At 44.3% G+C, this 13,637-nt stretch overlaps 1 protein-coding gene across 1 annotated transcript in view; it reads left to right on the plus strand.

The window, feature by feature from the left end:
* LOC126161623 (ubiquinol-cytochrome-c reductase complex assembly factor 1) overlaps positions 1-13,637 on the plus strand; it is a 123,974-nt gene that overhangs the window by 99,151 nt on the left and 11,186 nt on the right. Inside the window, exon 4 of the mRNA XM_049917583.1 lies at positions 10,272-10,438. Coding sequence (XP_049773540.1) covers positions 10,272-10,438 — 167 coding nt within the window. The remainder of the gene's footprint in view (positions 1-10,271; positions 10,439-13,637) is intronic.

The raw sequence follows: 13,637 nt of genomic DNA on the forward strand, positions 1-13,637 counted from the left end.
CTCTCTGGCCATTAAATCATGACCGATTCAGCCCTGGGTTATTTTTGTACCCTCACTTGAATTTTTGTCCCTTTCCGTTACCAAATTGGTTCCTGTTGGTATTGCTGGGGGGATATGGCTGCCAACCATGTGGGCTGTTATTGCCATTCTCACTGTGTTGTTCGTTAGTTCTTGTGAGGGGTCTGCCTGCATGCCTTCACTTTGTGGTTGCGAAGGTATCTCTTCGTAGATAAGATCAATGGAATTGAGAACTGAGAGAGATTCTCTATATTGTGCTCAGGAGTTATGATTGAAAGCTGGTAGCTGGCTTTTCAAAATTTGTAGTACATCCATGTGTGGTGTCGGGTTTGTCCATTAACAGGTTTCATTTAGATATTCCTCGAAGTATGTTCTGAACCCTCCTTGGTTACAGCTGAATGGCGCAGGGTTATACATTTTGCACCACATTCTTTCTTCTATTATCGATGGACCAGAACTTGTCTAGAAATGCCTTTTCAAGCTGTCCATAGGTGTGACATTTTTCCGCCATCTCAGTGGCCTAGAGCGCAACATAACCCTGTGTATAACCTACTACAAAATGTATCTTCTGCACTTCAGGCCAACGTTCCGGAAAGCCCTTATGAACCCAACTGCCTTCATTCACAGGCAAAGTAGAAAGGCATGCATCACTGTCTTGTTGCCAGTGTGGCATTGTTTTGATGTATTGGATCGTATTCTGAATACCTCTGCACAACAGGGACAGAAGTCGGCAGTGCCTGCTGTATGTTATAATTGTGATCTATTTCACTTGACAGGTTAGGGTTCAAGTGTGGCTTAATGTTCCTATTATCTATCCTGTCTGTTGACACCTGACAGCTTGGGTTTGTGTGTTCCCTTTTCTTTTCAATGCTACTAACAATATTAGTCCATGATTTTTCCTTCACTGCTTTCAGTCTCTTACCTGTTTCAGCTCTCCTTCCTCAGTCACATCTGCACAACCCGTGTGTTCATGGATTACCTTCTGTGCCAGCCTTGGCTTGGCTCGGCTCGGCTCTATACTTTGTTTCCTTAATGTCTTAATTTGTCATCCTTCTTTCCGCTTTCTCATGAACTGAGTATTTGAACTTGTGCCACTTAGTTTCAAAGACAGGTCTTGCACTTGTTCAGGTAGACCTTTTACGTTGTTTGCAACCCATCAACAGTACCCAAGATTGTATTTATATTCTGCCCAATTGTGACTGTTACTGTTTAATTTTTGTCTGAACCTCAGATACCTCTCTTCACCTTTTTCACAAACTGTTTGTGTCCTAGGACACTTTCTGGCTTGAATTATTTTTGTCTTGTGACAAATCACTGGGCAACCGTGTTATTAGGTCTTTCCCAGATAATTCATTTGAAAGATCTGCAGGCAGATCTTTTGCCAAGTCATTGAACTGTTGTGTTATGTCGATTTTGAAAACATAGAGAATTCGCTTTTGCTGTTCAAGTAATTCCCTTTGTGTATCTGTCTTGTTTAGAAACATCATTAAATTTTTCATCAATACTTTCTTTGAGTGTGTGTTTTTGCTCTTCATTAAGCTCGTACTTAAAATCATTAAAGCTTTATGTAAATAACTGTTGTAATATTTGCGGCATGATCGAGGTTTCTGGTGTCACAATGCACCTTGTCCAATCATGTTTACATTAGGTGTAAGTGTGGCAGGCAGAGAACAATTTAATAAGACCGCACTGTCACACATTACATTTTCACCAAGGGAAAATATACTCCCTGGAGAAAATTGTGAGCTTGTCTCTCGTACTGTATTTCGAATGATGATGATGATACTATCATCTGTGTCCATATCAATTGAAAAATATAATTGGTCGTTGTCACTGCAACCAAAATTTTCAGTTTAGATTTCATTTGTTGCCACATCCATTTTGGCAACTTCCTGTACCTGGTTATCTGCTGGTAGACTGGCAACAATGTGTTGTGTGTACTCATTTGCTGGTACTTTTACAAAATGAGAAGATAAATGAATACGTCAGAACATAAAATATTCTGTTTGTAATAATGAGGATACCACTAACGAAATCTAATCAGTGGTACCTCACTAACAAGTTTCAAAATACATTGTCAGCCTAAGTCAATTGTATGCCCACATTTCTCTCCCTAAAATTAATTTTCTGCCCAAATGTCAGTATATTTTACGAAAATCTGTAATTTGGTTGTTGGATTAGGAAAGTTACTGCTATCACTGATGACAGAGATGCTATGAAGTACAATCAGGCAACCAGTGGATCTTGAATTTTCCTACCTTTGTGTTGGCATTCTCACTTCTTGCTGAATTAATTCTCCAATTGATTTGTTTCATCTTTCACACATCTTGTGATTTCCATTCTCGTTGCAGTAACATTGGATCTCATTTATGAAACGGAGAAAGACAGCAATTGGTATAATAGAAAATTTACGAAATTGTGTAATTTTAAATTATTACAAATGTGCTAACACTCTCCTGATGGCGATATCCTAGTATAGGGCACCAGATATAGTGGTTGGGATGAGAAATAATGTGGATTGTCCAGAGCTGCAGTAATTACTGCAACCAATTTCTGTTTTTTTTCTTCAACTTTTATTTATTCATGGCTGGTTTTGAATCGCTTGGCAATTCATCAGATGATACAATTTAGTTTGCAGTATTGTGGGGGTCGTGCATTGGTGGCAAATACAGAGACGAAAAAGTGAGCACTGTATGTGGAAAGAATTGTAAGATTAATTTGATGGTATTACTCACTGGTTTTATTCTTGTGGCAGGCACTGCTCTGGAAAACATAATGTATGCTTAGCAGTATTGTTAAATATCAAGCACTTTTCCACCGATGGCATCTCCCACATACTTCACAAAATATAAACAAATCAAAGAGTGTGGCTGTTGTTATCTCCAAAGAGTTTTGTGGAGACAGAGATTTTCTTCGCTCATTGTTCATTTTGTGTGGCATTCGCAATAAAATATATATTTATTACACCACTTTCTTTGTAAAAATTATTATGCTTTTACATTGCAAATTTTTTAAATGCTATTTACAAAATCTACAACAAAGTGTTTAGGACAATATTTCTGGTAGTGAAGTTATGTTTTTTCATATTGCTCCATAAAAAGGATAGTATACATATGGGGATGGGAGGGCGGGGGGGGGGGGGGGGGGAAGGAGGGAGTGGGGGGATGAGGGGAGTAGAGAGAGAGAGAGAGAGAGAGAGAGAGAGAGAGAGAGAGATTTTGTGTGTGTGTGTGTGTGTGTGTGTGTGTGTGTGTGTACACAAATTAACTTGTAACAGCTGTTCGCTACTACATAGGACAAGCAGATAGAAATTTTGAAATCCGATACAAAGCTTGCCCCTTCTCTCCCCTTGCCCCTTCTCTCCCCTTGCCCCTTCTCTCCCCTTGCCCCTTCTCTCACCTTGCCCCTTCTCTCACCTTGCCCCTTCTCTCACCTTGCCCCTTCTCTCCCCTTGCCCCTTCTCTCCCCTTGCCCCTTCTCTCCCCTTGCCCCCCCCTCTCTCTCCCTTGCCCCCCCTCTCTCTCCCTTGCCCCCCTCTCTCTCCCTTGCCCCCCCTCTCTCTCCCTTGCCCCCCCTCTCTCTCCCTTGCCCCCCTCTCTCTCCCTTGCTCCCCTCTCTCTCCCTGGCCCCCCTCTCTCTCCCTTGCCCCCCCTCTCTCTCCCTTGCCCCCCCTCTCTCTCCCTTGCCCCACCCTCTCTCTCCCTTGCCCCACCCTCTCTCTCCCTTGCCCCACCCTCTCTCTCCCTTGCCCCACCCTCTCTCTCCCTTGCCCCACCCTCTCTCTCCCTTGCCCCACCCTCTCTCTCCCTTGCCCCACCCTCTCTCTCCCTTGCCCCACCCTCTCTCTCCCTTGCCCCACCCTCTCTCTCCCTTGCCCCACCCTCTCTCTCCCTTGCCCCACCCTCTCTCTCCCTTGCCCCACCCTCTCTCTCCCTTGCCCCACCCTCTCTCTCCCTTGCCCCACCCTCTCTCTCCCTTGCCCCACCCTCTCTCTCCCTTGCCCCACCCTCTCTCTCCCTTGCCCCACCCTCTCTCTCCCTTGCCCCACCCTCTCTCTCCCTTGCCCCCCCTCTCTCTCCCTTGCCCCCCCCTCTCTCTCCCTTGCCCCCCCTCTCTCTCCCTTGCCCCCCCTCTCTCTCCCTTGCCCCCCCTCTCTCTCCCTTGCCCCCCCTCTCTCTCCCTTGCCCCCCCCTCTCTCCCTTGCCCCCCCTCTCTCTCCCTTGCCCCCCCTCTCTCTCCCTTGCCCCCCCCTCTCTCCCCCTTGCCCCCCCTCTCTCTCCCTTGCCCCCCCTCTCTCTCCCTTGCCCCCCCTCTCTCTCCCTTGCCCCCCCTCTCTCTCTCCCTTGCCCCCCCTCTCTCTCTCCCTTGCCCCCCCTCTCTCTCTCCCTTGCCCCCCTCTCTCTCTCCCTTGCCCCCCCTCTCTCTCCCTTGCCCCCCCTCTCTCTCCCTTGCCCCCCTCTCTCTCCCTTGCCCCCCTCTCTCTCCCTTGCCCCCCTCTCTCTCCCTTGCCCCCCCTCTCTCTCCCTTGCCCCCCCTCTCTCTCCCTTGCCCCCCCCTCTCTCTCCCTTGCCCCCCCCTCTCTCTCCCTTGCCCCACCCTCTCTCTCCCTTGCCCCACCCTCTCTCTCCCTTGCCCCACCCTCTCTCTCCCTTGCCCCACCCTCTCTCTCCCTTGCCCCACCCTCTCTCTCCCTTGCCCCACCCTCTCTCTCCCTTGCCCCACCCTCTCTCTCCCTTGCCCCACCCTCTCTCTCCCTTGCCCCACCCTCTCTCTCCCTTGCCCCACCCTCTCTCTCCCTTGCCCCACCCTCTCTCTCCCTTGCCCCACCCTCTCTCTCCCTTGCCCCACCCTCTCTCTCCCTTGCCCCACCCTCTCTCTCCCTTGCCCCACCCTCTCTCTCCCTTGCCCCACCCTCTCTCTCCCTTGCCCCACCCTCTCTCTCCCTTGCCCCACCCTCTCTCTCCCTTGCCCCACCCTCTCTCTCCCTTGCCCCACCCTCTCTCTCCCTTGCCCCACCCTCTCTCTCCCTTGCCCCCCCTCTCTCTCCCTTGCCCCCCCTCTCTCTCCCTTGCCCCCCCTCTCTCTCCCTTGCCCCCCCTCTCTCTCCCTTGCCCCCCTCTCTCTCCCTTGCCCCCCTCTCTCTCCCTTGCCCCCCCTCTCTCTCCCTTGCCCCCCCTCTCTCTCCCTTGCCCCCCCTCTCTCTCCCTTGCCCCCCCTCTCTCTCCCTTGCCCCCCCTCTCTCTCCCTTGCCCCCCCTCTCTCTCCCTTGCCCCCCCCTCTCTCTCCCTTGCCCCCCCTCTCTCCCCCTTGCCCCCCCTCTCTCTCCCTTGCCCCCCCTCTCTCTCCCTTGCCCCCCCTCTCTCTCCCCCTTGCCCCCCCTCTCTCTCCCCCTTGCCCCCCCTCTCTCTCCCCCTTGCCCCCCCTCTCTCTCCCCCTTGCCCCCCCTCTCTCTCCCCCTTGCCCCCCCTCTCTCTCCCTTGCCCCCCTCTCTCTCCCTTGCCCCCCTCTCTCTCCCTTGCCCCCTCTCTCTCTCCCTTGCCCCCCCTCTCTCTCCCTTGCCCCCCCTCTCTCTCCCTTGCCCCCCCCTCTCTCTCCCTTGCCCCACCCTCTCTCTCCCTTGCCCCACCCTCTCTCTCCCTTGCCCCACCCTCTCTCTCCCTTGCCCCACCCTCTCTCTCCCTTGCCCCACCCTCTCTCTCCCTTGCCCCACCCTCTCTCTCCCTTGCCCCACCCTCTCTCTCCCTTGCCCCACCCTCTCTCTCCCTTGCCCCACCCTCTCTCTCCCTTGCCCCACCCTCTCTCTCCCTTGCCCCACCCTCTCTCTCCCTTGCCCCACCCTCTCTCTCCCTTGCCCCACCCTCTCTCTCCCTTGCCCCACCCTCTCTCTCCCTTGCCCCACCCTCTCTCTCCCTTGCCCCACCCTCTCTCTCCCTTGCCCCACCCTCTCTCTCCCTTGCCCCACCCTCTCTCTCCCTTGCCCCACCCTCTCTCTCCCTTGCCCCACCCTCTCTCTCCCTTGCCCCACCCTCTCTCTCCCTTGCCCCCCCTCTCTCTCTCCCTTGCCCCCCCCCTCTCTCTCTCCCTTGCCCCCCCTCTCTCTCTCCCTTGCCCCCCCCTCTCTCTCCCTTGCCCCCCCCTCTCTCTCTCCCTTGCCACCCCTCTCTCTCCCTTGCCCCCCCTCTCTCTCCCTTGCCCCCCCTCTCTCTCCACTCCCCCTCCCCACTCCATATGTATACGAACCTGTTTATTGAGCAATGAGAAACATGCCAAACATAACTTCACTACCCGAAATATTGTCCTAAACAACTTTGTTGTAGATTTTGTAAATAGCATAAAAATTTGCAATGTAAAAACAATAATAATTTTTATAAAGAAAGTAATGTAATAAATATATGTTTTATTGCGAATGCCACACAGAACGAAAAATGAGCAAAGAAAATCTCTGCCTCCACAAAACTCTTTGGAGACAACAACAGCCACACTCTTTAGTTTGTTTATATTTTGTAAAGTATGTGGGAGTTTCCATTGGTGGAAAAGTACCTGTTTCACTTGATATTTAATTATACTGGTAAGCACACATTACATTTCCGATAGCAGTGCCTGTCACAAGAATAAAAACAGTGAGTAGTACCAGCACATTAATCTTACAATCGTAATATTCTTTCCACATACAGTGCTCACTTTTTCGTCTCTGTATTTGCCACAGATGCATGACCCCTACAATACTCCAAACTAAATTGTATCATTTGATGATAAATTGCCAGGCGATTCAAAACCAGTCATGAATAAATAAAAATTGAAGGAAAAAATGTCGATTGGTTGCAGTAATTCCTCAAACTTCTGTTATATCTCTGTCATACTCATGTTGTATTTCTGTGATCTCTCTCATTTCTATACCCATACTTTTGAAATATATAAATATTTATATGATAGATTTAATATACATTGCCTGGCAAAAGGTGAAACGCACAGGAGAAATGGTCAGATATATATGTAACTTCATACACACACACACACACACACACACACACACACACACACACACACCAGCAGTTGCACACACAAACACGCACGCGCGCGCGCAGTTGTACACCAGCAGTTGTATAAATAATTAGAGTGGCAGTTCTGAGAATGAGCATCGTCAGACATTGAGAGGTGACTGGGAAGGTCAAAGAGATGCTGCATACCTATGTGAGACACTATTATCAGCACCTGACATGATTTGAAAAGAGCCTCATTGTTGTTCCGTATTTGGCAGGCTGGTTGAATTTCAAAATATCCAGATTTGTGAGGGATTCTGGTGTGACACTGGCCCAGTGCTGTTCTGCATGAGAATGTGAGGACAGGCTTTCTCTTGTCAAAGTTCTGGTCAGTCATGCCTGACCACCACTAGGGTAGATCATACTATTATAGGAACCCCTCCACATCAGCACCTGCCATCCGAGAACAGGTAATGGAATCTGTGCAACTTTTTGTGTCGCTCTACAGCATCGATCAGAGACTAGCAGCAGCTGGACTAGGGAATTTCTCCCCCATGCCTAGGCAGCTGTTAATGGCATAACACAAACAGTTGCATTTGAAGTGGTGCCAAGACCTGGCAGCATGGACTTCTGGTTGAATGAGGTTATACTGTGTTGATTGGTGAACCGTGATTCTGCACTAGCCCAGATGGCCATCATTGGTGAGTACAGCAGCAACCTGGGGAGAGACCCCATTCTTTCTGTGTTTAGATGAGGAACAGTAGTGTTATTCAGGGCTTTATGGTTTGGGGAACTGTTTGGTATGACTTCAGGTCAAGGCTGCTAGTAAATGAGGGAACACTGATGGAACAGTGATATGTCAAGGATGTCCCACATCCTCAAATGTTACCTATCATGCAAAAAAAATCATTGTGCAATTTTTCAAGGGGGTTATGCTCGCTCACACACAGCATATCTATGAACTACCTGTTGTAATGGTCGCCTGGTCTTAGATATAGCTAATTGCTATAATCGCACTATTTCACTCCCATTTACGGAGCTTGTTAGCACTTGATGTTAGGTTGGCGCCATTAAAATGCATAGTGTTGTGGTAATCGCTGCTACTTGCTGGATCGCTGCTGTGTCTCGATGCTGATGCTGGCTCTAAATCTGGTTGTCTAGGGTTAAAAACATGAGGTCCCGTGTTTTTTATATGCTTTTGATGATAAAGAACGAGCGAAACCAACAAATATGTAAACTTCAAATATTTATTACTCTGGTGGCCATCTTAATTCCACTGTCCACCAAAGACCATGACACAACACAAAGTAGTATTTCCGTTAAATGTTCCTTGCATTGTTTATCCACCTCAAACAATAACACACAAACATACTTTACCAAAGTGACATTCCGACTGCCTCCCAACCGTTCTTGCTGCTTGTATTTATAACATTGTCAAAGAACTACTAAAAAGAGATATAGTTTACAAGTCACATGTACATCTGTTGTTATAATTTGTGCAGAAAAGTTATTAATTTGCATCGAGTGACATAATTTAACATGTTATTAAAATGACAGACAGATTTGTTGACTTGACAGAATAATTCTTTGTTACAAAAAGGCCGTTTTTTAGAGGTTTGTCAATTGACTTCTCTAATTTGCATAAATAAGTAAATAACATGAATTATTAAGAATTACATTGGTTTTCGTCTAAAATAGGATTGATTACGTGAATACTGAGTGAAAACGCTCCTAGTGAACAAATAGGTTTCACTGGGTGATTTTTATTTAAGGAGATCCAAAATACCTAAGTTGGCCACTATTTTTCGTACTTCATATTAATTATTTAAGATGAACTTAGTGTTTTTACATGATGACATTTGCTGTATCAGTGATCAAGTGATATAAACTTTTGTGTGGGTCAGTTACTCAGTATAATTTAATGGTTTGACTGTTTATGCAGACATGTTATGCAATCATTGTTAACATACACAATAACTTTTCTATAATCATAAATACTCGTTAAACCGGTTGAATTTGGAGGGTATCACATACTTCGGCACAGTAAAGCCTTTAATATGTTCCGTTACACTGTGTTATGTTGAGGTATTCTCCCAGTCGGCAAAACGACTGCCAAATAAAAATTTGTGTGATTGCTGTGTTGGCTTCTCCAATGACCAAGGGCCATGGAGAATTCGCTGTGAAGCAGCTGTGGGTGAGGTGAGTGCCGCAATAGCTCCCAGTTGATGAAAAGTGCACATGGCACATCATTTCAGCACAATGTCTGGCGATGTTTTAATTGCAATCCTCAAGAGTTTTTGCACAGATTTGTGGCTGTTAATGAAATCTGGATCCATCATTACACACCAGAATCAAAGTGGCAATCAAAAGCAATGGACAAAGGCTGGTGAAAGTTACCAAAGAAGCTGAAGATATTTTGTCAGCTAGTAAGATGATGGCCTCTGTTTTTTTGGGATTCCCAAGGAATAATCATCATAGATTACTTAGAAAAAGGCAGAACCATAATTGGACCTTGTTATGCTGCATTGTTGGCTCATTTGAAACTTGAGGTTGGCTGAAAAAAGACCAAGGTTGATAAACAAAAATGTCCTCTTTTTATAAGGATAATGCACCGTTCCACACATCAGTAATTACAGTGCATAACGTTATTGATACTGTATCTCTCTTTTTGCTTTATCTGTTCTGTTTATAACTACAAAGGGGAAAAAGAGTTACAAAATGTGTACTAATCACAAAAATCAGTACTGTAAACACACACCCTAAAATGAACATCACAGAAATGTATGGCAAAGTGGTGCTGTTACCAGGTGACGATGGCACTCTATCTTGCTACTTTACTATTGTTCTTCATCCCACCACTCACCATCTTATGTGAACATAATGAAGGGTCGAACTCTAAGGTATTTATCCAGAATTGAGGCTTGTTTTCATGACACTATCCTTATTATCCTTTTTTTACCAATGTTATTTAAACGATTGCATGCCATTGTGTATCTTTCTGTCCCCAACTGCTTCTCTCCTTGAACCCCCATGTTCTTCCATTGCCTCCTCTTCTCTGATGCACAAATAATGAGATTTGCAAGGTTGCAGATTAGATGCAATAAAGCTTGTTTGTAAGGTTATGACATTCATGCGAAATCCAATTCATTCATTTTTCTTTATGCCATAATGAACTTGATCACATCATATAGTTACTGTAATGGACAGTGAAAACATTAATTCATTAATTTGGTATACAGCTACATAATCATTTTGCTTCTGTGTTTGTTTTAGTATTTCAGATGCCGGACACGCTGAACTCTTGGTTCCTAATAACAGAACTTCACGTTTGGATGCTTATGGTGAGATCAATGGCAGCTGATAAGGAGGGAAGATATCTTCGTAACATCATTGTGGAAGCCATGTGGAATGATGTGTCTGCTAGAGCCAAGAAATTAGGTGTAAGTTGCCATATTTGGAATTGCTTGCTTTTTCTTGAAAATGTCTCAGTAATGAACACAACAGTTCTTAATACAAAAACTTGGAAACAAATGAGGTGGTAATTTTAAAGATAAAATCATTAACATTACTTTCTGTAAAAGTAACCTTGTTTATGGTAACAGGATCAATATGCTGGCAAGTTAAAATATTTCAATAATTCCACTTTGTCATCATCTTTTTCTTTTCTTATCCAGCAAGGGTGGCATTGGTAAGACATTGGACTTATATTCAGAAGGACAGTGGCTCAAATTCCCATCTGGTCATATGTCTTTCCTTTTCTTTGGTTTCCTTACCATTAAGGTAAAAGCCAGGATGATTCACATTGAAATGACATTCCTTCCTACACATTCCCAATTCGAGCTGGTGCAGCATCCCTGTTCATCATTGATTCGACATTAAACTCTAATCTTCATTCCTTCCTTCTTCCCGTTTTCTTTTCTTTTGATGTTAAGACGTATATGTTCCTGTGCTGTTATGTGAAAAAAAAAACTGCAGCAGGCAAGCACAAAAACAGTCAACTTTGTGAGACTTCAATAGAGTATACAATTATTGAAAAATTCTCAAATAAAAGCGTGTGGTAGCCTGTCAAAAGAAGAATTGTATTTTACAAGAAGACAATTTACTTATTTCTTGCATAAAACTAGCAGCAAATATTGTATTGACAAAGTAAGAATGAGGTGATGGCACATACAAAACATCTCTCTGTTACTTAATGTAAGGAGGAGTAAAGATACTGACTAGCTGGGGCATCGAGTCTATTATCACACTGACATTCCATTGATGCCTCAGGATGTATCTTCTCAAACAGACCCTTCTTTTAGCCAACTTATGGCATAAATTTCTTTTGTCTGCAGTTCAGTACTTCCTCATTAGTTATTATTTGATGTTCCCATATAATTTTAAGCGTTCTTCTACAGCACCACATTTCAAAAACTTCTATTCTCTTTTTGTCTGAACTGCTTGTTGTCCAAGTTTCACTTCTCTTCAAGGCTACACTCCAAATACATACCTTCAGGAGGGACTTCCTAACATTTAACTTTATATTAGATGTTACCAAATTTCTCTTTTTCACAAATGCTTTTCTTGCTGTTGCCAGTCTGTGTTTTATAATCTCCCTACTTCAGGCATCATCAGTTATTTTGCTGTCCAAGTACATAAACTCAACTACTACTTTTAGTGTCTCATTTCCTAATCTAATTCCTTCAGCATTACCTGATTTAATTCAGGGACATTCCATACACTTCTCTTACTGTTGTTGTTGATTGTCGTATAACTCTTTTTGAAGACACAGTCCATTCTGTTCACTTGCTCTTCTAACTCCATTCCAGTATTCAACAGAGTTACAGTGCCATTGGCAGAGTTTCATTTCTCCTCTCTGCTCTCTTCCCTTTCATGTCCTTTGGCTCTTAAAACTCCAGTATGGTTTCTGTATAAGTTGTGAATAAGCTTTGGCACCTTATTTGATACTATTTATTGTGAACTGGCTTTCGGCTTTCAGATCATCCTTAGACAACTGGAGACTAAACGTATTATCCACACAACACCAGTGAGAGTTTATAGCTGTACAAAGGTTGCTTTTCCAAACATACATGACCTGTTGCAACTAAATATGTACATTAAAAGCACAAATTGAGCAAAGTGACACAGTGATTAGCACACTGGACTCGTATTCAGGATGGTGATGGTTCAAATTCCTGTTCAGTCATCCAGATTTAAGTTTACTGTTGAGTTTGTGAGTATTGGAATATGCAACATAAATTGGCGTATCTTTTGGCTGCATTGGCTAGAAGCTTGAATTTTTTACACTGCCAAGGGACTATAGGTCTTAGTATGTGACATAAATTTCAACTTATCACCTCTACCCATTCGTGAGAAAAAAAGCGTCTTAGGCAGACACACACAACAGATGCGACAGACAGTCAGGCTGGTACGTGGGCAGCAAAGTGATCGTGTAAGGGTTCCATTTTTACCAATGCGGGTACAGAACCCAAAAAAGTATGAGATAAACTTCTGCTTGTGAAAATGAAATGTAATGGTTTTGAGACCGAATTTTGAGGCTTGGTATTTAACACTGGACTCTCCCTTTGATTAAAGTGACAATTGTTTTGTTGTTCAGGTGTAATATCTGACTTTTCTGAGGCTGGGAACAAATAATGGCTCCTTAGAAATGCAGAAGCAGTGAAAGGCTGATTCTCAGGCTGCACGAGTAACTCCTGAGTCACATCTTACTTTACAGCAGATTGAAAATGTAATAACTGATCAGTTTCTAACATGCTCCAAATCTTCATGTGCATCCAGCTGGTTAATCTCATTTCTAAACTACCTAGAATTTGGAGAATAAAAAAAAGGAAAATTATTACTCAACATCCCATCAGCATTGAGCTACATTTACTGGCAGTGAGTGTTGCTGACTCTCGCACAGAGGTTTGTCTGGTTATTAGCTAGCATTCTGATTATTGAGTTTACATGCCAGAAATGGTTCACACCATTAATGAATATATCCAGTGCAGTTATCATAGAAAGCTGTTGTGGTAATGTTGAATTAATCCAACATAACTAGCCCCACACTTTCCAGCGTTTCTAATTACTGTTTTATAGGAGGTGTCAAAAACCTTTTGGATTTTTCTGGTACCTGGTTTGTTAATCATCATGTTTATTTTGTCTGCAACTTCAATCATAGTTAATCTTTTTCAATGTACAGAATACTGCAGAAGAAAATGTATAAACATCGCAAGTGACACAGAAGTAAGACCTTAAAGCTCTGAGAACATTAGTAACTTTTTCAGCAGCTGTTAGTAAAAATAATCATCAGGTTTTACTGAGACCTAAATATTTCTTGTATTCTATTTTCATGAACTTCAGATTGATTTTAGCTATTCATCACATGCAATATAAATATGAAAAGAGTAGGTTTTACCAATTATGAGCTGTACACTATGTGATCAAAAGTATGCAGACACCTGGCTGAAAATGACTTAAAAGACCGTGGCGTGCTCTATCGTTAATTCTGGAATTCAATGTGGTGTTGGCCCACCCTTTGCCTTGATGACAGCTTCCAGTCTCACAGGCATACATTCAATCAGGTGCTGGAAGGTTTCTTGGAGAATGGTGGCCCATTCTTCACAGAGTGCTGCACTGAGGGGAGGTATCGATAGTGGT

The sequence above is a fragment of the Schistocerca cancellata genome, chromosome 2 (assembly GCF_023864275.1).
Source record: "Schistocerca cancellata isolate TAMUIC-IGC-003103 chromosome 2, iqSchCanc2.1, whole genome shotgun sequence".
In the NCBI taxonomy this organism is placed as follows: domain Eukaryota; kingdom Metazoa; phylum Arthropoda; class Insecta; order Orthoptera; family Acrididae; genus Schistocerca; species Schistocerca cancellata.